Source organism: Procambarus clarkii, chromosome 39 (genome assembly GCF_040958095.1).
Source record: "Procambarus clarkii isolate CNS0578487 chromosome 39, FALCON_Pclarkii_2.0, whole genome shotgun sequence".
Classification (NCBI taxonomy): Eukaryota; Metazoa; Arthropoda; class Malacostraca; order Decapoda; family Cambaridae; genus Procambarus; species Procambarus clarkii.
In genome coordinates this window covers 7,198,236-7,222,373 of record NC_091188.1, presented here as the reverse complement: position 1 = coordinate 7,222,373, position 24,138 = coordinate 7,198,236, and the positions used below count along the sequence as shown (strand labels likewise).

The window sequence follows — 24,138 nt, the reverse complement described above, 5'->3', positions numbered from 1 at the left end:
TCTGTATTCACCTAGTTGTGGTTGCGGGGGTTGAGTTCTGCTCTTTCGGCCCGCCTCTCAACTGTCAATCAATCAACTGTTACTAACTACTAGCTATTTTATCCCCCCCCACACACACAGGAAGCAGCCCGTAACAGCTGCCTAACTCACAGGAATCTATTTACTGCTAGGTAACAGGGGCATCAGGGTGAAGAAAACGCTGCCCCATTTGTTTCAGCCATCACCAGGGATCGATCCCGGACCCTAGGATTACGAGTCTAGAGCGCTATCCACTCAGCTATCCAAGAGGCCCCCATAGGCCTCTTTGTGTGTGTGTGTGTGTGTGTGTGTGTGTGTGTGTGTGTGTGTGTGTGTGTGTGTGTGTGTGTGTGTGTGTGTGTGTGTGTGTGTGTGTGTGTGTGTGTGTGTGTGTGCGTGCGTGCGTGTGTGTGTGTGCGTGCGTGCGTGCGTGTGTGTGTGTGTGTATGTGTGCGTGCGTGTGTGTGTGTGTGTGCGTGTGTGTGTGCGTGTGTGTGTGTGTGTGTGTGTGTGTGTGTGTGTGTGTGTGTGTGTGTGTGTGTGTGTGTGTGTGTGTGTGTGTGTGTGTGTGTGTGTGTGTGTGTGTGTGTTTACGTTTGCATGGAGGCTGTTGAACCCACGCGACGGACAGGTCCACAGATCGTAAACTGAACGCCCAGCAGATGCAGATGCGTTTAACATGACGACCGCGCGATCTACGTAGCGATTCGGATGTAAGAAGGTTGGTTTAAACGCCTTGGCATTCCCGCGGTCGCGGATGGGTCCCATTACTGCGCAGAATCGTCGCCCGCCCGGCGTGGTCGCGGGCAGGGGAGAAATCATTAAGACTGGAGTTTACTCGTGACATGCTGGGGAGGAATTGACGGCGTGACGTCACCGCCCGTCGCTCCGCCCCCTCCTATGCTGATTGGTTGGTGGGCGGAGTCAAAAGCCCCGCGAAGTTCCCCGGCGCCTTCGAGCAAGATGGGCACGGTCCTTCCTGGAATTCCAAGTAAACTGCCTTTTCGATTGTAATACAATCAACAAAGGCATCGTCGGTCATCTTGGTACGCCAGAAAACTTTTACAAAAACATATAAAAGAGCGTAAACCGTGTGTAGAGGAGACACAACGCTCACAACACCGCGGGCAGCATACTAAACCCGCTGCCAAGGCCCTTGAGTCTCATAACCCCCTTTCGCCCGGAGGTTGTGAGATGAGATGCTGGCGGAGAAGATGTCAGCCCCGGCGTCCTCAGTAGCGTGAACCAGCTGACCACATGTGTGCACTCCAGGCGTCATTAGCGGCAGTGCAGCCTGCATAAATGATATCTACGTGACGCCTTAACACACACACAACGAGGGTCCAGTGGTGAGCGGTGGAGCGTGAAGCAACAGTCAAGTGGGGGATATTGGAGTCGCTCCAAGTGACTCTGCGACCGTCTCCTGCTCCAGAAAAACACGGACTTGAGGATCACCAGAGGACGAGGGGGCTACCTACCGGTCGGGACCCAACTGTGACGGTGAGGGCGCGCGGAAGAGCCGTAATTAACAGCGTGTCCTTCAAAAACCCCACGAACCAGCCTCGTGTTTCGCTAATAAATGTGCCATTAGTGGTGGAGGGACGTCGGGTTGAAGGCGAGCCGACTGCGACCATAAGGACGCACAACCCTTCTAAAAAGAGCGGTTATCAGCGGCTTGTACGCGACCGTGAAAACAAAGAAACTGTGCGTTTAAGATAACCAAAGTTGCTGGAAATATTAGGTTAGGGTGAACAAATATCTTTGAAACCGTCGAGAAAATGAATTCATAAGTATATACCTCGAGTGACCTTCCGTAAGTACCTAGTGCCAGCTAGCCCGCACGCAGGTACACCTCAGGCCTCTCACACACACACACACACACACACAATGGGTCTGGTGTAAAGATAGTGGGTATTTTACCGCCAAAAGAAATTAGGAAAAATAGCTCTCCCCGGCACAAGTATTTTCTGAACAGACCTTTAATGTAGCCCTGAAGATTGTAGCCCTAAGGGGAGTAGCCCTGAAGGGTGTACCCCAGAAGGGTGTAGCCCTGAGGGGTGAAGACCTGAAGGGTACCTCCTGAAGGGGTGTAGCTCTGGTGCTCTGAACAATTAAAGTGATTGAAAAGCTGAGAGAAAAGTATGTGAAGGCAAAACCAGTGTAGTGGCTCCGTGTTGGGCAGAACACCGGCCTGCCCGGCCGGAGGGCTGGCAGCTGGTGCGGTGATGACAGTGGCGATGGTGATGATGATGATGATGAAGGAAGTGGCGGTTATAGTGATAGTACTGATGCTGGTTGAGTCGATGGAGTCGTTGTAGTGTTTATGGAGAGAGGCCTCCAGCAGTGACAACGCTGCCTTCCCCACAGCTGCCCTCCCACAGCTGCCCTCCCACAGCTGCTCTCCCACAGCTGCTCTCCCATAGCTGCTCTCCCACAGCTGCCCTCCCACAGCTACTCTCCCACAGCTGCTCTCCCACAGCTGCCCTCCCACAGCTGCCCTCCCACAGCTGCCCTCCCACAGCTACCCTCCCACAGCTGCCCTCCCACAGCTCACCCACCCAAATGGAATAAAGTGTTTTTGAGGACAGCTCTTCAAGGGCTGACGGGAATCATCATCACCGATCGTGTCAGACTACAATCAGACCGTCTCTCCATCTTTATAGGTGTGTGTCTCATCCCCAGCCATCTAGCTAGGTGTTCATTCACTCCCCTTATCCCCCATCTAGCTAGGTGGGTCACACCCCCCTTCCCTCCCTCCTATCCAATCTGGCTAGTTGTTCATCCTCCCGTTTGGCTTGGTGTCTCGCGTCATGCTGGTCGGCGTTCGATCCCCAACTGCCCAAGTGGTTGGACACCAGTCCTTCCCTCCCCGTCTCAGTCCTTATCCTGACCCCTTGCAAGTGTTATATAGTTGCAATGGCTTGGCGCTTTCACCCTGATGATTTCCTCCCCCCCCCCCCCGCTGTAACACCCGTGACCTCCCCCCCCCTTAAGAGTTCACACCCAGGGAAGCCTTCTCCAAGAGGTCAGCCCAGATGACCTCCGGTTTATCTTGTATATTGATTAAAAATTCCTGGGTTAAGACTTAGTCAGCATAGTTTCAAGTATGTAATATTTCATGCAAGGAAATTAGACTCCAGACTCTTATGTGTAAACATCCATGGTTCTCCCCTTTTTGGCCAGGTCAGAGGTCAGTCACACACGTAATTAATAACTCCTCTCTTGAAGAGTGTATGGTGAATGTCAAACAAGCTTATTGAAATATTTCTTGAGGGTTTGTACACTCTTGGGGCAGGTAGTAACAGCAGATCTCCCCCTCCCCCCTGTGGGGGTTGTATATAGAGGGCCTGTAGGGACTTAGGAAACGGAGAGTGCCGGACACCGGGGTCCAGAGAGGGCTGTGTGAAGAACACCTCAGCCAGGGAGAGACAGGTCTTAAGGTAATGTGTGTGATCTCTGAAGTTTTGTTCCATGTCCAAATTTCCTAACTTTTTGCCAGTGTTAGAGTAGGATTATAAGTGGTGATTGACATAATTTTGGTCTCAATAAACTCATTTTTTAAATTTCCTGTCTGTGTCAATTGTTGAATCCTCTTAGCCTTTTGGATATAGTTGGCTGACAACCGTCCCTTAGTTAATGACAGTCCTAGAAAGTACTCTCCAAGTCAAGCAATGTTTCTTGCCTCGTTGCTTGATATAGTTTCAATGGTCAAAGGCAGATGGTGGCAGCGTATTTAATCCTGGTGTTAGCATTTCCTTATTGGCAGTGTATCTTTTGGTTCCGGTGTAACCATCATATGTCAGCTCACATTACCGTGTTTCATAACAGTGTTATCAAGTGCAACCGATGAGGAAGTGTTACTCAGGATAAGTTAGTGTTCCATTATAGTGGTGTTCCATTATAGTGGTTCATTATAGTGGTGGTGCATTTTAGAGTGGTGTTACAATAGAGCGGTGTTACACCACCTTTAAATTCGAGCTAGGTATTCATCCCCTATCTGACTGGTTATGTCTCCCCCTCCCCCCCTCCCCATCCATTAGACTGGGTAACAGGAAACCAGGATTGGCAAATCTTGGGATGGGATCCCATGCAGGGGCACAAGGGATATCAGATTAGTGTGAATCGGAAGCTTTCTTTGGCAAAACAGAAGACGATGGAGCTCTGTAGCCGTCCTCTCAATTAGTACGTCTCATTTTGTACCTAATGGTCCCCCCCCCCCTCTCCCCAAACATACACATTACAAAGTTCTATGAAAAGCACAAGCTCACAAATATCCCCGTTTTCTATGTATCAGATGGTGAGGTTGGGAGGGTGGCTTGGGGGTCGTACGTTTGTGGAAAGGTTAGCATTTCGTATTTTGTACGTTGGTGACACATGCAGAGAATGGTGTGTGTGGATGGTGATGGTGATTAACACTCCCCGCTCCACAGACGATATAGTGAGCCTGTGAGTTAGCAGAGATAAAGTGAAGATATAGTGTATGAAGTGATACATCTTACCCTAGTTATTTCATGCACGGGAGCTTGGTGTATTTTGTAACATTGAATCTGTCTGTTTTGTATTTTCATGAATTAGGACACTGTTGCTATCTTGTCATTGTCATTATCGTCACTATCAGCGGTTGAGTCTTCACTTTCACCGCCACTCTCGACGGTGTCCGCTTCTGCTCCTCAAAGTCACAATCTCTCCACCACAATCTCTTAACCAAAATCTATTTCTCACCATGGCAACTCAACCACCATCGCCATGGCATCAACCACAACTACCTCCTTCCTCCTCCTCAACCACTATTACAGTGCTTTCCACCACTGCAATATTCCCCACCACAATACAACCACCATCCCTCGCCCTCCTGATAGTACAACCATCCTCTTGTTATTATTATTTGTACTACCACCACTACCATTACTACTACTACTACTACTACTACTACTACTACTACTACTACTACTACTACTACTACTACTACTACTACTACTACTATTCGGCAGTATTGGTAACTGGTACCACTGGCATAGCTACGACCACGACCAGTGTTACTACCACCACTCCTGTTATACCACAAGTAATACTACCACAACCAATACAACAATAGCAACTACAATCATTACTAACAATACTACTGTTACTACTACTACTACTACTCAATTACTACTATCCCTACTACCACTACTACCACCTAACTACTAATATCACTACTACTATCACTACTACTAGTACTACTGCTACCACCACTACTACTACGACTATTGCTACTCCTCCGGCTGCTTGAACCTCATTCCTCTCACGACTGTTCGAGCTCCCCCCACTCCCCCACACCCCCAAGACCCCGCGCCCCCCTCCATCCCCCCACTCCCCCAAGACCCCCTCCCCCCCTCCCCAGCTGGCCCCAGTCAGTCTCCACCTGACAGAAACATTTTTACCTTTCATTATAATTCCTATGAAGCATCCGGAGACCATTACTGTCGGAACTAACTAGTGTTGACCAGAACTACTGCGCCTCTCCCCTGGCGGCGGCCAAGTAGAGGGGAGGAGTTGGGTAGGGGGGGGGTGTGCAGGAAGGGTGAGGGAAAGGGAGGGGGCAGGGGAGACAGGAGGGGAAGGGGGAGAAAGGGGGGGGGAGAAGGGAGGGGAGGGCGTCCGAGGGAAAGTACATATGGGTGCACTTTGTAAACACAGGTACAAGGTTCGCCTTTGTACTTGGAACTGAGGTTATGGGAGAGGATTCGAGGCCGGATGGTCGGTACACCTGCCTCCCGCGGTTGCCGATCATGGTTGTGTCTTCTTCATGTTCGTGGTTTACGGTGGTGTATATATGTTCTGCCCCTCACCCGTCATGGTAGTCACTGCAGGTGTTGTTCTGCCCCTCACCCGTCCATGGTAGTCACTACAGGTGTTGTTCTGCCCCTCACCCGTCCATGGTTGTCACTACAGGTGTTGTTCTGCCCCTCACCCGTACATGGTAGTCACTACAGGTGTTGTTCTGCCCCTCACCCGTCCATGGTAGTCACTACAGGTGCTGTTCTGCCCCTCACCCGTCCATGGTAGTCACTACAGGCGTTGTTCTGCCCCTCACCCGTCCAAGGTAGTCACTACAGGTGTTGTTCTGCCCCTCACCCGTCCATGGTAGTCACTGCAGGTGTTGTTCTGCCCCTCACCCGTCCATGGTAGTCACTACAGGTGTTGTTCTGTCCCTCACCCGTCCAAGGTAGTCACTACAGGTGTTGTTCTGCCCCTCACCCGTCCATGGTAGTCACTACAGGTGTTGTTCTGCCCCTCACCCGTCCAAGGTAGTCACTACAGGTGTTGTTCTGTCCCTCACCCGTCCAAGGTAGTCACTACAGGTGTTGTTCTGCCCCTCACCCGTCCATGGTAGTCACTACAGGTGTTGTTCTGCCCCTCACCCGTCCAAGGTAGTCACTACAGGTGTTGTTCTGCCCCTCACCCGTCCATGGTAGTCACTACAGGTGTTGTTCTGCCCCTCACCCGTCCATGGTAGTCACTACAGGTGTTGTACTGCCCCTCGCCCGTCTATGGTAGTCACTCCTGGTGTTGTACTGCCCCTCGCCCGTCCATGGTAGTCTACAGTGGGCCGGAAGACAGAGAGAGCAGGTGTAGTTGACGTGTCAGGGTGAGAGGCGTCACCTTACTGGCACCTCTGCTCTTTTCTCTCGTTATTTATGTGATCTAAGAGTGATATTTTTATTTATTTTCTCCTCACCTCTCTCTTTCCTTCCTTACCTTCATCTCTCCTTCAATACCTCCCTCTTTCCCTAGTTTCCTCCCTCTTTTCTACCTTCCTCTTTTCATATCTCCCTCTTTCTTTACCTCCCTCCCTTCTTTCCTACCTACGGATCTACCTTCTACGTTTACATTCACCAGTTCCATCAATACACCCTCCTCCCTTCCTTTCTCTTCTTCCTTTCTCTTCTTCCCTTCTCTTCTCCTTCCTCTCCTCCTCTTCCCGTCAGTCATACTAAACATCTCCCGAGGGTCTTCGCTTCCCCCCTCCAAACACCCTCCACAATTCTTGACCTTCTTCCATTTCTATCCAGACGTACTGCCCCCCATCCACCCCACCTCCCCCGGAATATCCATCCCCGAGGGCTCTGCCCACCACCTCACCCTCCATGCTTCACTATCCCCACCTCGTAAGCTCTACACAATACCCCAGGTGGTGGGGCCCCGCCCAGCCATACCCCAGGTGGTGGGGGCCCCGCCCAGCCATACCCCAGGTGGTGGGGCCCCGCCCAGCCATACCCCAGGTGGTGGGGGCCCCGCCCAGCCATACCCCAGGTGGTGGGGCCCCGCCCAGCCATACCCCAGGTGGTGGGGCCCCGCCCAGCCATACCCCAGGTGGTGGGGGCCCAGCCCAGCCATACCCCAGGTGGTGGGGCCCCGCCCAGCCATACCCCAGGTGGTAGGGCCCCGCCCAGCCATACCCCAGGTGGTGGGGCCCCGCCCAGCCATACCCCAGGTGCGAGTTCCCCGCCCTACCCATCACCTCCCCCTCCCTCCCCTTCCCCAGCAGCACCACACGACCTCGGTCGCTGCCCCATCACCACCGTCACGACCGGAGTTTTTGCCACTCGGCGAGGAAGCCCCAGCAAGCGTGGCACTGCCTGGAGGAGGCGGCAGGTGCCGCTCCAGCAACCTCAGTGCCACCGGCCTGCCTACAGCGCCTTCCCTAAACACGCGATCTCTCTCTCTCTCTCTCTCTCTCTCTCTCTCTCTCTCTCTCTCTCTCTCTCTCTCTCTCTCTCTCTCTCTCTCTCTCTCTCTCTCTCTCTCTCTCTCTCTCTCGTTCGTTATATTAAAATGGTGCACAAATCTGGAGAGGAAGGGGCACACGGCAATAGCCGTCAATATACACAGTAACTTTAAATATAATATTCTAGTTAGAAAAGCCCTAATTGAGGAGTGGAGGCGGCGAGGCGCGGGACATATAGGGAGGGGTGGGTGCTCGCGGCGAGGCGCGGGACATATAGGGAGGGGTGGGTGCTCGCGGCGAGGCGCGGGACATATAGGGAGGGGTGGGTGCTCGCGGCGAGGCGCGGGGACATATAGGGAGGGGTGGGTGCTCGCGGCGAGGCGCGGGGACATATAGGGAGGGGTGGGTGCTCGCGGCTCACCGCTCTTTCTTTCATTTTATTTATAAACAAACTTAGGTATGTGGGCATTTAAGCAACAAAGCTTGACTACCGGAATTGTACACATTTTCCAGGATGGGTAGTGATATAGGGACATGTATGGGTAGTGATATAGGGACATGTATGGGTAGTGATATAGGGACATGTATGGGTAGTGATATAGGGACATGTATGGGTAGTGATATAGGGACATGTATGGGTAGTGATATAGGGACATGTATGGGTAGTGATATAGGGGCCTGTATGGGTAGTGATATAGGGACATGTATGGGTAGTGATATAGGAACATGTATGGGTAGTGATATAGGGCTATGTATGGGTAGTGATATAGGGACATGTATGGGTAGTGATATAGGGCTATGTATGGGTAGTGATATAGGGACATGTATGGGTAGTGATATAGGGCTATGTATGGGTAGTGATATAGGGACATGTATGGGTAGTGATATAGGGACATATATGGGTAGTGATATAGGGACATGTATGGGTAGTGATATAGGGGCATGTATGGGTAGTGATATAGGGGCATGTATGGGTAGTGATATAGGGGCATGTATGGGTAGTGATATAGGGACATATATGGGTAGTGATATAGGGACATATATGGGTAGTGATATAGGGACATGTATGGGTAGTGATATAGGGACATATATGGGTAGTGATATAGGGACATATATGGGTAGTGATATAGGGACATGTATGGGTAGTGATATAGGGGCATGTATGGGTAGTGATATAGGGACATATATGGGTAGTGATATAGGGACATGTATGGGTAGTGATATAGGGACATGTATGGGTAGTGATATAGGACATGTATGGGTAGTGATATAGGGGCATGTATGGGTAGTGATATAGGGGCATGTATGGGTAGTGATATAGGGACATGTATGGGTAGTGATATAGGGACATGTATGGGTAGTGATATAGGGACATGTATGGGTAGTGATATAGGGACATGTATGGGTAGTGATATAGGGGCATGTATGGGTAGTGATATAGGGACATGTATGGGTAGTGATATAGGGACATGTATGGGTAGTGATATAGGGACATGTATGGGTAGTGATATAGGGGCATGTATGGGTAGTAATATAGGGGCATGTATGGGTAGTGATATAGGACCATGTATGGGTAGTTATATAGGGGCATGTATGGGTAGTGATATAGGACCATGTATGGGTAGTTATATAGGGGCATGTATGGGTAGTGATATAGGACATGTATGGGTAGTGATATAGGGACATGTATGGGTAGTTATATAGGGGCATGTATGGGTAGTGATATAGGACATGTATGGGTAGTGATATAGGACCATGTATGGGTAGTTATATAGGGGCATGTATGGGTAGTGATGTTGCCCAGACCACAAACTAGAAGATGAAGGGACGACGACGTTTCGACTTGTCGTTTTCAAGTCGTTTTCACAATCGACTTGAGAATGGTCCAGGACGGACCGAAACGTCGTCGTCCCTTCACCTTCTAGTGTGTGGTCTGGTCAACATACTTCAGCCACGTTATTGTGATTCATCGTCTGCATATGGGTAGTGATATAGGGCCATGTATGGGTAGTGATATAGGGCCATGTATGGGTAGTGATATAGGGCCATGTATGGGTAGTGATATAGAGAAATGTAACTAGCCGGCACTGACAAAACATGCATACATTATGAGGACATCCTCAAGAATAGATAAAGTAATTACACAGCCCATGCAGGTACCTCATACCAGCAGGTCTCAAGGCTCTGATGACTGGACGTTCAATAAGGCAGTGTGTGTGTGTGTGTGTGTGAGATCAATGACCCAGTTTCAATCATATTTAATCCTATTTGTTTCAATTCATCACTTACGTTCATGATCTCAGTGCCTCTCAAAACCCCCAAAATCACTTGTCTTCATGAGCACAGTTACACAGGTACATGCACAGTTACACGTAAGTGATCACCACAAGGGGGGACATGATCACCACATTCAAGATTCTGAAGGGGATTGATAGGGTAGATAAAGACAGTCTATTTAACACAAGGGGAACACGCACAAGGGGACACAGGTGGAAACTGAGTGCCCAAATGAGCCACAGAGATATTAGAAAGAACTTTTTTAGTGTCAGAGTGGTTGACAAATGGAATGCATTAGGAAGTGATGTGGTGGAGGCTGACTCCATACACAGTTTCAAGTGTAGATATGACAGAGCCCGATAGGCTCATGAATCTGTACACCTGTTGATTGACGGTTGAGAGGCGGGACCAAAGAGCCAGAGCTCAACCCCCGCAAACACAACTAGGTGAGTACAACTAGGTGAGTACAGCTACCCCAGAGCTGCCTGAAGGGCCACACTACATGTGCTAAGAAGTAGTCATGTGATGCAAAAGAGCTGCCCACCTGTTATTTTTGTTATTAACACATTTATGTATATCAGCATATGTGCAGCTACCCAAGTCTAAATGAAGGGGTGTACAGTTTGTCAAAAAGCTAGCTACGTGATGCTAAAAATCCCCATCACACAGGATGGTTAGTCATACAGAGGCATGTGATCAGTAGTCTGCACTGGCAGACTACTGGATGCATTATGAGGATATCATCATGAACACAAGAGTGAATATGAGGATATGATTATTATGAGGATATCATCATGAACACAAGAGTGAATATGAGGATATGATTATTATGAGGATATCATCATGAACACAAGAGTGGATATGAGGATATAATTATTATGAACATATCATCATGACACAAGAGTGAATATGAGGATATGATTATTATGAGGATATAATCATGAACACAAGAGTGAATATGAGGATATAATTATTATGAACATATCATCATGAACACAAGAGTGAATATGAGGATATCATCATGAACACAAGAGTGAATATGAGGATATGATTATTATGAGGATATCATCATGAACACAAGAGTGGATATGAGGATATAATTATTATGAACATATCATCATGAACACAAGAGTGAATATGAGGATATGATTATTATGAGGATATAATCATGAACACAAGAGTGAATATGAGGATATAATTATTATGAACACATCATCATGAACACAAGAGTGAATATGAGGATATCATCATGAACACAAGAGTGAATATGTGGATATGATTATTATTATGAGGATATCATCATGAACACAAGAATGAATAATGGAGCTGTGATACTGAAGGTCCCCATCTTGCAGGATGGGGACCTGGGCGGGAGGCTGCCGGGAGAGAGAGTCTGCGCTGAGAGCCCGCCCAGCGTCGCGTGTCTGAACAACACGGCGCCGCTGATGGGCCGTCATGCTCCTACCGCAGCCGACAAACGCAAGTGAATACGCAAGATGGCGTGAGAGAAAGTGACTGGGTGATAGTGATGTGGAATGAAAGAGAAAAAAAGACAAAGACCCATAAGAGAAAGAAAGAATTAGAGCGAGAGGCAGAGATATCGAGACAGAAAAGTGAGAGAGAGAGAGAGAGAGAGAGAGAGAGAGAGAGAGAGAGAGAGAGAGAGAGAGAGAGAGAGAGAGAGAGAGAGAGAGAGAGAGAGAGACAGATACAGGGACAGAGACACAGGGGTGTAAGAACGGGAAGAGGGCCACGCCCGTCCACCAACACCGGGTACACATAGCGGGCTGAACCATCTGGTTGGTCCACCCGCCAAAATCTTGTCCCAGGAATGTTTTTCCTCCTGCTGCTGCTCGTGATCTTCTCCCTTGCTTGTCCCAGGAATGTTTTTCCTCCTGCTGCTGCTCGTGATCTTCTTCCTTTGCTTGTCCCAGGCATGTTTCTCCTCCTGCTGCTGCTCGTGATCTTTCACTCATTGGTCCCCGTGTCTCTCTAATGAAGATCCGCTCTCTGTTACTGCTCTTTTTTTTTCCTCTTGACGAAGCTCCTTTTCTTGCTCCTGTTCTTGCTTCTCCTTAGTATACTGCTAATATTTCCACCTTAGTTGTGGCAACTGTGATGGTAATCCTCCCACAATCATAACCACTTATGGTTGGTGGTGTGGTTATGGTTGGTGGTGTGGTTATGGTTGGTGGTGTGGTTATGGTTGGTGGTGTGGCTATGGTTGGGGGTGTGGCTATGGTTGGGGGTGTGGTTATGGTTGGTGGTGTGGCTATGGTTGGGGGTGTGGCTATGGTTGGTGGTGTGGTTATGGTTGGTGGTGTGGTTATGGTTGGGGGTGTGGTTATGGTTGGGGGTGTGGTTATGGTTGGTGGTGTGGTTATAGTTGGTGGTGTGGTTATGGTTGGTGGAGTGGTTATAGTTGGTGGTGTGGTTATGGTTGGTGGAGTGGTTATAGTTGGTGGTGTGGTTATGGTTGGTGGAGTGGTTATAGTTGGGGGTGTGGTTATGGTTGGGGGTGTGGTTATGGTTGGTGGTGTGGTTATGGCTGGTGGAGTGGTTATAGTTGGTGGTGTGGTTATGGTTGGTGGAGTGGTTATAGTTGGGGGTGTGGTTATGGTTGGGGGTGTGGTTATGGTTGGTGGTGTGGTTATGGTTGGTGGAGTGGTTATAGTTGGTGGTGTGGTTATGGTTGGTGGAGTGGTTATAGTTGGGGGTGTGGTTATGGTTGGGGGTGTGGTTATGGTTGGGGGTGTGGTTATGGTTGGGGGTGTAGTTATGGTTGGGGGTGTGGTTATGGTTGGGGGTGTAGTTATGGTTGGGGGTGTGGTTATAGTTGGGGGTCTGGTTATGGTTGGGGGTGTGGTTATGGTTGGGGGTGTGGTTATGGTTGGGGGTGTGGTTATGGTTGGGGGTGTGGTTATGGTTGGGGGTGTGGTGTCTAAAGTCCTCAGTGTGTGTATATTAGGCCTGACCAATGAGCGGATGGTAGACCTGGCCAGTGAGGGGGGGGGGGAGCATGAGCCTCATCGAAAGTGCCCATTTTTCCGTGTCGTGTTTACATGTTAATGTTTGCCTCACACAGGACCAGGTGCATGCTAGCGAGCGTAGAGTGGCGCCCAACACTGCCACTCGTGTCACAATATGGGCGGGAAAAGACACGTGAACTCGAAAGGAACGCTTAAGGCAGTGAGTGCGTGAGTGCCAGATGTTGGTTGTTCATCAGAGTGCCGCCGCGCCGCCACTTGCTGCCGGCAAGATGGTGCTAGCGGACGGCACTCCCCTGGTGGAGACGTGCGTCCTCCTGCCGGCGGAGTTTGCCCTGAAGGTGGAGACACAGCAGCAGCAGGCCAGAGTGGCGTCCCTTCTGCACCTGCTGCCCCACCTGGCCCCCAGGGTGCCGCCTCATCTGGCCCCCAGAGTGCCGCCTCATCCCCCCCTGCCTGGAGGACCCTTCGTGGACCACCTCACCCCATCATTTGGCCCTCTGTCGTCGCCTCTCACCTCTCTGGCACCAGCTTTAAACCCTCTGGGGGCGCTGCCGCTGGGCCGTCTACCGGTGCCACCTGGCGACGACTGCATCCAGGTGTGTGCCACCCGCCGCCTGCCCGTCCACACCCGCTACCTGCCCTTCAGCGGCACCGTCAGGACGGACACCCTGCCGCTGGTGCCCTGCCTGCCGCCCATAGACGTGAGTACTGTCGGCTCTCACCCTAGCGTCGTGGTACAGCATTACTGACATGACTTATAGTCAGTCTTGTCCTTCCTGTAACCTCTTGCTCTATAGTCGTAATGACTTGGCGCTTTCTCATGATACTTCCATAGTTCCCTCCGCTCTCTTATGTTCACTGTTCAGTCTTGATCTGTTGTTCTTGTTCTGCTCACTCTCTTCACCTGCATTTCCTCCATCCCTTAATTATTTCTCTCTCTCTCTCTCTCTCTCTCTCTGTCTCTGTCTCTCTCTCTCTCTCTCTCTCTCTCTCTCTCTCTCTCTCTCTCTCTCTCTCTCTCTCTCTCTCTCTCTCTCTCTCTCTCTCTCTCTCTCTCTCTCTCTCTCGCTCTCTCTCTCTCTCTCTCTCTCTCTCTCTCTCTCTCTCTCTCTCTCTCTCTCTCTCTCTCTCTCTCTCTCTCTCTCTCTCTCTCTCTCTCTCTCTGTGTCTCTCTCTCTCTCTCTCTCTCTCTCTCTCTCTCTCTCTCTCTCTCTCTCTCTCTCTCTCTCTCTCTCTCTCTCTCTCACTACTGAACAAAGCATGGCATAAAATTCATAAGAAATTCCTCACTCAAAATATATAATATGTGAAGATCGTTTCCAATCTGCCCGAGACCTGTACGGTGTTCACACTGTGAGGACCTGTAGGGTGTCCACACTGTGAGGGTGTGTAGGGTGTCCACACTGTGAGGGTGTGTAGGGTGTCCACACTGTGAGGGTGTGTAGGGTGTCCACACTGTGAGGGTGTGTAGGGTGTCCACACTGTGAGGGTCTGTAGGGTGTCCACACTGTGAGGGTCTGTAGGGTGTCCACACTGTGAGGGTGTGTAGGATGTCCACACTGTGAGGGTGTGTAGGGTGTCCACACTGTGAGGGTGTGTAGGGTGTCCACACTGTGAGGGTGTGTAGGATGTCCACACTGTGAGGGTGTGTAGGGTGTCCACACTGTGAGGGTGTGTAGGGTGTCCACACTGTGAGGGTGTGTAGGGTGTCCACACTGTGAGGGTCTGTAGGGTGTCCACACTGTGAGGGTCTGTAGGGTGTCCACACTGGGAGGGTCTGTAGGGTGTCCACACTGTGAGGGTCTGTAGGGTGTCCACACTGTGAGGGTCTGTAGGGTGTCCACACTGGGAGGGTCTGTAGGGTGTCCACACTGTGAGGGTCTGTAGGGTGTCCACACTGTGAGGGTGTGTAGGGTGTCCACACTGTGAGGGTCTGTAGGGTGTCCACACTGTGAGGGTCTGTAGGGTGTCCACACTGTGAGGGTCTGTAGGGTGTCCACACTGTGAGGGTCTGTAGGGTGTCCACACTGTGAGGGTCTGTAGGGTGTCCACACTGGGAGGGTCTGTAGGGTGTCCACACTGTGAGGGTCTGTAGGGTGTCCACACTGTGAGGGTCTGTAGGGTGTCCACACTGTGAGGGTCTGGAAGGTGTCCACACTGTGAGGGTCTGGAAGGTGTCCACACTGTGAGGGTCTGGAAGGTGTCCACACTGTGAGGGTCTGGAAGGTGTCCACACTGTGAGAGTCTGGAAGGTGTCCACACTGTGAGGGTCTGGAATGTGTCCACACTGTGAGGGTCTGGAATGTGTCCACACTGTGAGGGTCTGGAAGGTGTCCACACTGTGAGGGTCTGTAGGGTGTCCACACTGTGAGGGTCTGGAAGGTGTCCACACTGTGAGGGTCTGGAAGGTGTCCACACTGTGAGGGTCTGTAAGGTGTCCACACTGTGAGGGTCTGGAAGGTGTCCACACTGTGAGGGTCTGTAAGGTGTCCACACTGTGAGGGTCTGGAATGTGTCCACACTGTGAGGGTCTGGAAGGTGTCCACACTGTGAGGGTCTGTAGGGTGTCCACACTGTGAGGGTCTGGAAGGTGTCCACACTGTAAGGGTCTGGATGTGTCCACACTGTGAGGGTCTTAAGATGTCCACACTGTGAGGGTTTGGAAGGTGTCCACACTGTGAGGGTCTTAAGATGTCCACACAACTGTTACAGCTGGAACATATTCCAGCTGTTATCTTGAGATGATTTCGGGGCTTAGCGTCCCCGCGGCCCGGTCCTCGACCAGGCCTCCACTGTGCAGAAATTTTGTGTTTATATGTGTAATATTTTGCCTCTCATTAGTATTCAATATAAGTATAGACGCCTTGCTTTGTTATGGATTACTGTAGATGAAAGAGAGCACACACGCGCGCGTGGGTGTGTGTGTGTATGTGTGTGTGTGTGCGCGTGTGTGTGTGTACTTACCTAGTTGTACTTACCTAGATGTGCTTGCGGGGGTTGAGCTCTGGCTCTTTGGTACCGCCTCTCAACTGTCAATCAACTAATGTACAGGTTCCTGAGCCTACTGGGCTCTATCATATCTACACTTGTAGCTGTGTATGGAGTCAGCCTCCACCACATCACTTGCTAATGCATTCCATTTGTCTACTACTCTGACATTGAAAAAACTCTTTCTAACGTCTCTATGGCTCATTTGGGCACTCAATTTCCACCTGCGTCCCCTAGTGCGTGTGCCCCTTGTGTTAAATAGCCTGTCTTTATCTACCCTATCAATTCCTCTGAGAATCTTGTATGTGGTGATCATGTCCCCTCTAACTCTTCTGTCTCCCAGTGACGTGAGGTTTAATTCCCGGAGTCTCTCCTCGTAGCTCATACCCCTCAGTTCGGGTACTAGTCTGGTGGCAAACCTTTGAATCTTTTCCAATTTAGTCTTATGCTTGACTAGATATGGACGCCATCCTGGAGCCGCATACTCCTGGAGCCGCAAACATTGAGAGGAATGAGTCTATACCCTCTGGGAGATCAATTACGTATATCAGAAACAGGATAGGTCCGAGTACAGAGCCCTGTGGTACTCCACTGGTGACTTTATGCCAATCTTTGGTCTCACCCCTCACTGTAACTCTCTGCTTCCTATTGCTTAGGTACTCCCTTATCCACTGGAGCGCCCTACCAGTTACTCCTGCCTGTTTCTCCAGCTTGTGCATCAACCTTTTATGGGGTACTGTGTCAAAGGCTTTTCGACAGTCCAAAAAAATGCAGTCCGCCCACCCTTCTCTTTCTTGCTTAATCTTTGTCACCTGATCGTAGAATTCTATCAAGCCTGTAAGGCAAGATTTACCCTCCCTGAACCCATGTTGATGGGTTGTCATGAAGTCTCTTCTCTCCAGATGTGTTACTAGGTTTTTTCTCACAATCTTCTCCATCACCTTGCATGGTATACAAGTTAAGGACACTGGCCTGTAGTTCAGTGCCTCTTGTCTGTCACCCTTTTTGTATATTGGTACTACATTAGCTGTCTTCCATATTTCTGGTATGTCTCCCGTTTCCAGTGACCTACTATACACTATGGAGAGTGGTAAGCAAAGTGCTCCTGCACACTCTTTCAATACCCATGGCGAGATTCCATCCGGCCCACCAGCTTTTCTCACATCCAGCTCCAATAGGTGCTTCTTGACCTCATCTCTTGTAATTTCGAACCTATCAAAGGTCACCTGGTTTGCTGCCACCTCTTCTAGCGCCGTGACATCTCCCTGTTCTATTGTAAAGACCTCCTGGAATCTTTTGTTGAGTTCTTCACACACCTCTTTGTCATTCTCTGTGTACCTGTCCTCGCCCACACTAAGTTTCATCACCTGTTCATTCACTGTTGTCTTCCTCCTGATGTGACTGTGTAGTAGCTTTGGTTTGGTCTTGGCTTTATTAGCTATATCATTTTCATACCTTTTCTCAGCTGCTCTTCTCACACTAACATATTCGTTCCTGGTTCTCTGGTATCTCTCTCTACTTTCTGGTGTTCTGTTATTACGGAAGTTCCTCCATGCCCTTTTGTTCAGCTCCTTTGCTTTCATACATTCCCTATTAAACCACGGATTCTTCCTTTGCTTCTCTGTTTTTTCCTGTCGGGCTGGGACAAACCTGCTTACAACCTCCTGACATTTTTGGGTGACATAGTCCATCATGTCTTTTACGGACTTGGTTCCGAGTTCTGTATCCCAATGTATATCCCATAGGAATTTATTCATTTCCCCATAGTTTCCCTTTCGGTACGCCAGCCCTTTGGTTCCCAGTTCTTTTTTGGGGGTGATAATTCTCAGCTCAACCAGGTACTCAAAGCTCAATACACTATGATCACTCATTCCCAATGGGGCTTCCAACTTAAATTCCCTTATATCCGACTCATTTAGGGTAAATATCAGATCAAGCAAGGCTGGTTCATCCCCTCCTCTCATTCTTGTCGGTTCCTTGACGTGTTGACTTAGAAAGTTTCTTGTTGCCACATCCAGCAGCTTAGCTCTCCATGTGTCTGGGCCTCCATGTGGGTCTCTGTTCCCCCAATCTATCTTCCCATGGTTGAAGTCTCCCATGAGTATCTTCATGGGAGACACACACACAAGTGTGTGTGTGTGTGTGTGTGTGTACTCACCTAATTGTACTCACCTAATTGTGCTTGCGGGGATTGAGCTCTGGCTCTTTGGTCCCACCTCTCAACCGTCAATCAACTGGTGTACAGATTCCTGAGCCTACTGGGCTCTATCATATCTACATTTGAAACTGTGTATGGAGTCAGCCTCCACCACATCACTTCCTAGTGCATTCCATTTACTAACTACTCTGACACTGAAAAAGTTCTCTCTAATGTCTCTGTGGCTCATTTGGGTACTCAGCTTCCACCTGTGTCCCCTTGTTCGCGTCCCTCCAGTGTTGAATAGTTCATCCTTGTTTACCCGGTCGATTCCCCTGAGGATTTTGTAGGTTGTGATCATGTCCCCCCTTACTCTTCTGTCTTCCAGTGTCGTAAGGTGCATTTCTCGCAGCCTTTCCTCATAACTCATGCCTCTTAGTTCTGGAACTAGTCTAGTAGCATACCTTTGTACTTTTTCCAGCTTCGTCTTGTGCTTGACAAGGTACGGGCTCCATGCTGGGACCGCATACTCCAGGATTGGTCTTACATATGTTGTGTACAAGATTCTGAATGATTCCTTACACAGGTTCCTGAACGCCGTTCTGATGTTAGCCAGCCTCGCATATGCCGCAGACGTTATTCTCTTTATGTGGGCTTCAGGAGACAGGTTTGGTGTGATATCAACTCTTAGATCTTTCTCTCTGTCTGTTTCATTAAGTACTTCATCTCCTATTCTGTATCCTGTGTCTGGCCTCCTGTTTCCACTGACTAGTTTCATTACTTTGCATTTACTCGGGTTGAACTTCAACAGCCATTTGTTGGACCATTCACTCAGTCTATCTCGGTCATCTTGTAGCCTCCTATTATCATCCTCTGTTTCAATCCTCCTCATAATTTTTGCATCGTCGGCAAACATTGAGAGGAACGAATCTATACCCTCTGGGAGATCATTTACATATACCAGAAACAATATAGGTCCAAGGACTGACCCCTGCGGGACTCCACTTGTAACGTCTCGCCAATCTGAGACCTCACCCCTCACACAGACTCGTTGTCTCCTGTTGCTTAGGTACTCCTCTATCCACCGGAGTACCTTCCCTTTCACTCCAGCCTGCGTCTCCAACTTTCGCACTAGCCTCTTGTGTGGCACTGTATCAAAGGCTTTCTGACAGTTCAAAAATATGCAGTCTGCCCACCCTTCTCTTTCTTGCCTTATTTTTGTTGCCTGGTTGTAGAATTCAAGTAACCCTGTGAGGCAGGACCTGCCATCCCTGAAACCATGTTGATGCTGTTACAAAGTTCCTTCGCTTTGTATTTCACCCAATTCGGGGGAATTGGGTGAAACCCCGGTTAGGCTTCAGTGGACTCCTCGGGACCTTCGTGACTGCTGTAGTAGTCCAAGTTGCATATCTTTCACCATGTCGAGGTACAGTTGACTAGAGCGCGCCTAGGAACACCCAGTGCGAAGGTTCGAACCTTCGTCAAGGCTCCTGTTGGATTTGTACATTAATATATCACTTCAATGTGATTTCTCTGTGCATTATTATTATTATTAGTAGTAGTAGTAGTAGTAGTAGTATACTACTACTACTCCTAGATACGATACGAAAAGTTACGAAACCTCCTATAAGAACAGACTCGGGGTGCAGGTCCGTGCAGGACATCAGATGTGATACTGAAATTTCACTATGAATGGGAGAGTCGCAACCATTGGTGTTTACAGAGTGACGGCCACCACGTGGAACATGTTTTGTGCCACCACGTGGAACATGTTTTGTGCCACCACGTGGAACATGTTTTGTGGCACCACGTGGAACATGTTTTGTGCCACCACGTGGAACATGTTTTGTGCCACCACGTGGAACATGTTTTGTGCCACCACGTGGAACATGTTTTGTGCCACCACGTGGAACATGTTTTGCGCCACCACGTGGAAAAAGTTTTGTGAATAAAGTTACCCTTTGAATAAAACTAATAATTTCCTTGTATTTTTTAGACGTTTGGACCGCCTTTGTATAATCGTCTGATTTATTAGCTGACACCTAATCATATATGCTTCTCTAAATATAGGTTAATGAGGGCGCTCCATCATTTGAAGATCAGGTGACTATAGAAGTTTATCAGTCATCACTATTGGGTTTAATACCTGTGAGAGTCGACTCATTCATATCACACTGCAGAAAATACTGAGAAGTTTGAGGAGGTTGGTAGAGGCAAGAATAGGCTACAGGAGTAGCCATACAAATGGCTGTTGTAGTTCAACCTCAGCAAAGGCAAAGATAAGTGCCTCGTCAACAAGAGTTTCCTAGCTTCCGGGTGCCAATTTACTGCTAGGTGAACAGAAGCATTAGGTGAGAGGAACATGCTCGACGATTTCTCTCTCTCTCGCGCGCGCGGGAATCAAGTCCAGGATCCCCAAGACGCTGACATGAACTGGTGGGGGGTAGAAATAGCCTAAGCTACTCTATCCCTTTGAGATGTATTTATTGCTTATCTCAATAAACATACTTGAACTTGACATGAACTGAAGAGGAGAAAACAACAGAACTCAGAAAAGAGGAAGGACCTCGCGGTGAACACTGCATCTCGCACCGCACCTTTTTTTTCTACCACAGACGTGGCCACACATTTACAATGCTAACCAGCATATATACATTTTCTTCTGTCCTCCATGGACAGGGTTAGAGATGTGTTAAACATATAGTTCAAGGGTTTATTGAACACTCAACCACAGAAGGTGATTCGGTGCTTTTAAAATGCTAAGCTAACCTACATACGTAAATACATAGATACACAGATTTACGTATGCCCTACATAAAGTGTTCGATGTGTCTTTTACATAGTGTTATTAATGTGCATTTACAAAGGTGAAATGTAATTCTGATCAGCTTCCATATATACTTTATACACATACATATACATACACCCACACACATATACGTACATATACATATATACATACATATATACACACACACATGCATTCACATACATTTTACTCTTTTACTCTGACAGTGTGAGGTAGCTGATAGAGAAACTAGTGTGCAATTAAGCACTTAATCACTGAAGGTGATTAAGGTGCTTTTACAAGGTCAGGTTATATAGTTGCATCACATACATACATTGTATAATTGATACATTACATGGTCAATCTTGGGTACAAGTCCAATATATCATCAAGTGTTCCAGTACTCATATAGTAATTACAGAGTTCAGCATACCTTAGCCCAGGAGGGCGAAAGTCAGTCAGTATGGGACATTCTACAATATAATGTTCAAGAGAGTGCATGTTTTCTCTTTCACAAAGTTGACACATTGTGTACTCGACATTTGGGTTTTGAGAAAGCTGCCAGATACGTCTATATCCCAGGCGTATTCTGGCCACTATAACATCACATTGCCGGGTTCTTGTTCTATTAGTCCCATATGTGAATGTCTCCTCACGATATCTATCGTGATATCTATCTATATCCTCACGATATCTATCACAATATTTAATGCAACAACTTTCAGGTCTTTGTGAATTTGTTAGGTCAGTGAGATCTTCATTAGATATTTGTTTAAGTATTCTCTTTGTCACTGCTAATGAAACACCCATATCAATTTTCGCACCGCACTGAACGCTCATGTAAACAAATCAACATCAGCGACCTGTGTGAAACTGGCGGTGATGAGAACAGATTTGTTCTGAACATTATGACGGATAGCTTGAAATCCTTCATTATGTATACTTTGTTTGGAATCCATACACTATGGAACATATGAAGTTAAGCAGCTCCAGAGAATCGACCCAAGACTTGGCACTAGAAACAAGAGGCTTGAGCCAATAGACCAGACTAGATAACTAAACAGGTAATTACTATAGAGATGAACAACTGAAGAAGACATGATACAGACAAATAAGTTACAAAGGAGTATAGATAAAGTCAACTGGGATAAAAGTCTCAAACACAGATACGAACACGAGGTCCTAAACCACCGGGATAAGTGTGCATTTTCGCTACACAGACGAAACAGAAAGTATTCGTGCATCGAATTGGAGGAGTAGATGGTGGACACGGTTAAAACACATGACACATAAAACGTTTCCACAACATTTAAACCAGACAAATTCATAACAAATATGTGAGCAGATTTGCAAATTATACCTGAAAGATATTATAGGTTGGTGAAGAGATATATGAACCTAAAACATAGCAACACTAGGTGAACACACACTCACATACACACAGGGGGATAGACAGAAGGCACTGAACTACAGGCAAGTATTCCTAACCTGCATACCATGCAAGCTGATGGAGAAGATTGTGTGAAGAAAGCTAGTGGAACATCTGAAGCGAAGGAACTTTGTAACACAGCATCAACATGGGTTCAGGGATGGCAAGTCCTGCCTCACTGGATTAATTGATTTCTACGACCAAGCAACAAAAATCAGGCAAGAAAGAGAGGGGTGGGCAGACTGCATAATTTTGGATTGCCAGAAAGCCTTTGATACAGTGCCACACAAGAGGCAAGTGCAAAAGCTGGAGATGCAGGCAGGAGTGAAAGAGAAGGTACTCCATTGAATAAGGGCGTACCTGAGCAACAGAACACAGGGAGTTACTGTGAGGGGTGAGGTCTCAGACTGGCGAGGCGTCACCAGTGGAGTCCCGCAGGGTTCAGTCATAGACCTATACTGTTTCTGATATATGTAAATGATCTTCCAGAGGATATAGAATCGTTTCTCTCATTGCTTGCTGATGATGCAAAAATGATGAGAAGGATTAAAACAGAGAAAGATAGGAGGAGGCTACAAGATGAGCTAGACAGACTGATCGAATAGTCCAACAAATGGCTACTAAAGTTCAACCCATGTAAATGTAAGGTAATGAAACTAGGCGGGGGAAACAGGAGGCCAGACACAGGATACAGAATAGATGAAGTACTTCATCTCCTAGAAACAGAGTGAAATATTTAGGAATTGATATCACACCAAACCTGTCTCCTGAAGCCCACATAAAAAGAATTATATCGGCGGCATACGCGAGGCTGGCTAACATCAGAACAGCCTTCAGGAACCTGTGTAAGGAATCATTCAGAGCCTGCATATGTAAGACCAATCCTGGAGTATGCGGCCCCAGCATGGAGCCCGTACCTTGTCAAGCACAAGATAAAGTTGGAAAAAGTTCAGAGGTATGCCACTAAACTATTCCCAGAACGTAGAGGCATGAGTTACGAGGAAAGGTTGCGTGAAATGCACCTCACGACACTGAAAGACAGAAGAGTAAGGGGAGACATGGTCACTACCTACAAAATTCTCAGAGGAATTGACAAGGTAGATAAGGATAAACTGTTTAACACGGTTGGTACGCGAACAAGGGGACACAGGTGGAGACTGAGTACCCAAATGAGTCACAGGGACGTTAGAAAGAACTTTTTCAGTGTCAGAGTAGTTAACAGGTGGAATGCATTAGGCAGTGATGTGGTGGAGGCTGACTCCATACACAGTTTCATATGTATTTCAAATGAAGATACGATAGAGCCCAGTAGGCTCAGGAATCTATACATCAGTTGATTGACGATTGAGACGTGGGACCAAAGAGCCAGAGCTCAACCCCCGCAAGCACAACTAGGTGAATACACACACACACACACACGCGCGCGGGGGCCTGACGGCTAAATGGACAGCGTTCAGGATTCGTAGTCCTAGGGACCGGGGATCGTACCCCGGTGGAGGCGGAAACAAATAGGCATAGTTTCTTTCACCCTGATGCGCCTATTCACCTAGCAGTAAATAGGTACCTGGGAGTTAGACAACTGCTACGGGCTGCTTCCTGTGTGTGTGTATGTGTGAGTAATAATTACCTAAGTGTAGTTACAGGATGAGAGCTACGCTCGTGGTGTCCCAGTACTCTTTGTCATATAAATTTTTTTATATCATCTCTGGCATTTGTGTGTGTGTTTGTGTGTGTGTGTGTGTGTGTGTGTGTGTGTGTGTGTGTGTGTGTGTGTGTGTGTGTGTGTGTGTGTGTGTGTGT

The 24,138-nt window shown here is 48.3% G+C and overlaps 1 protein-coding gene across 2 annotated transcripts in view; it reads left to right on the top strand.

Moving 5' to 3' along the window:
- Positions 1–1,226: 1,226 nt before the first annotated feature.
- Positions 1,227–24,138, top strand: part of LOC123760537 (uncharacterized) — a 63,728-nt gene continuing 40,816 nt past the window's right edge. The window contains exons 1-2 of one of the 2 annotated variants that reach the window (XM_069338348.1): positions 1,227–1,518; positions 13,092–13,697. In XM_069338348.1, coding sequence (XP_069194449.1) covers positions 13,215–13,697 — 483 coding nt within the window. In that variant the 5' untranslated portion in view covers positions 1,227–1,518; positions 13,092–13,214. The remainder of the gene's footprint in view (positions 1,519–13,091; positions 13,698–24,138) is intronic. The other variant, XM_069338349.1, reaches the window with a different exon arrangement.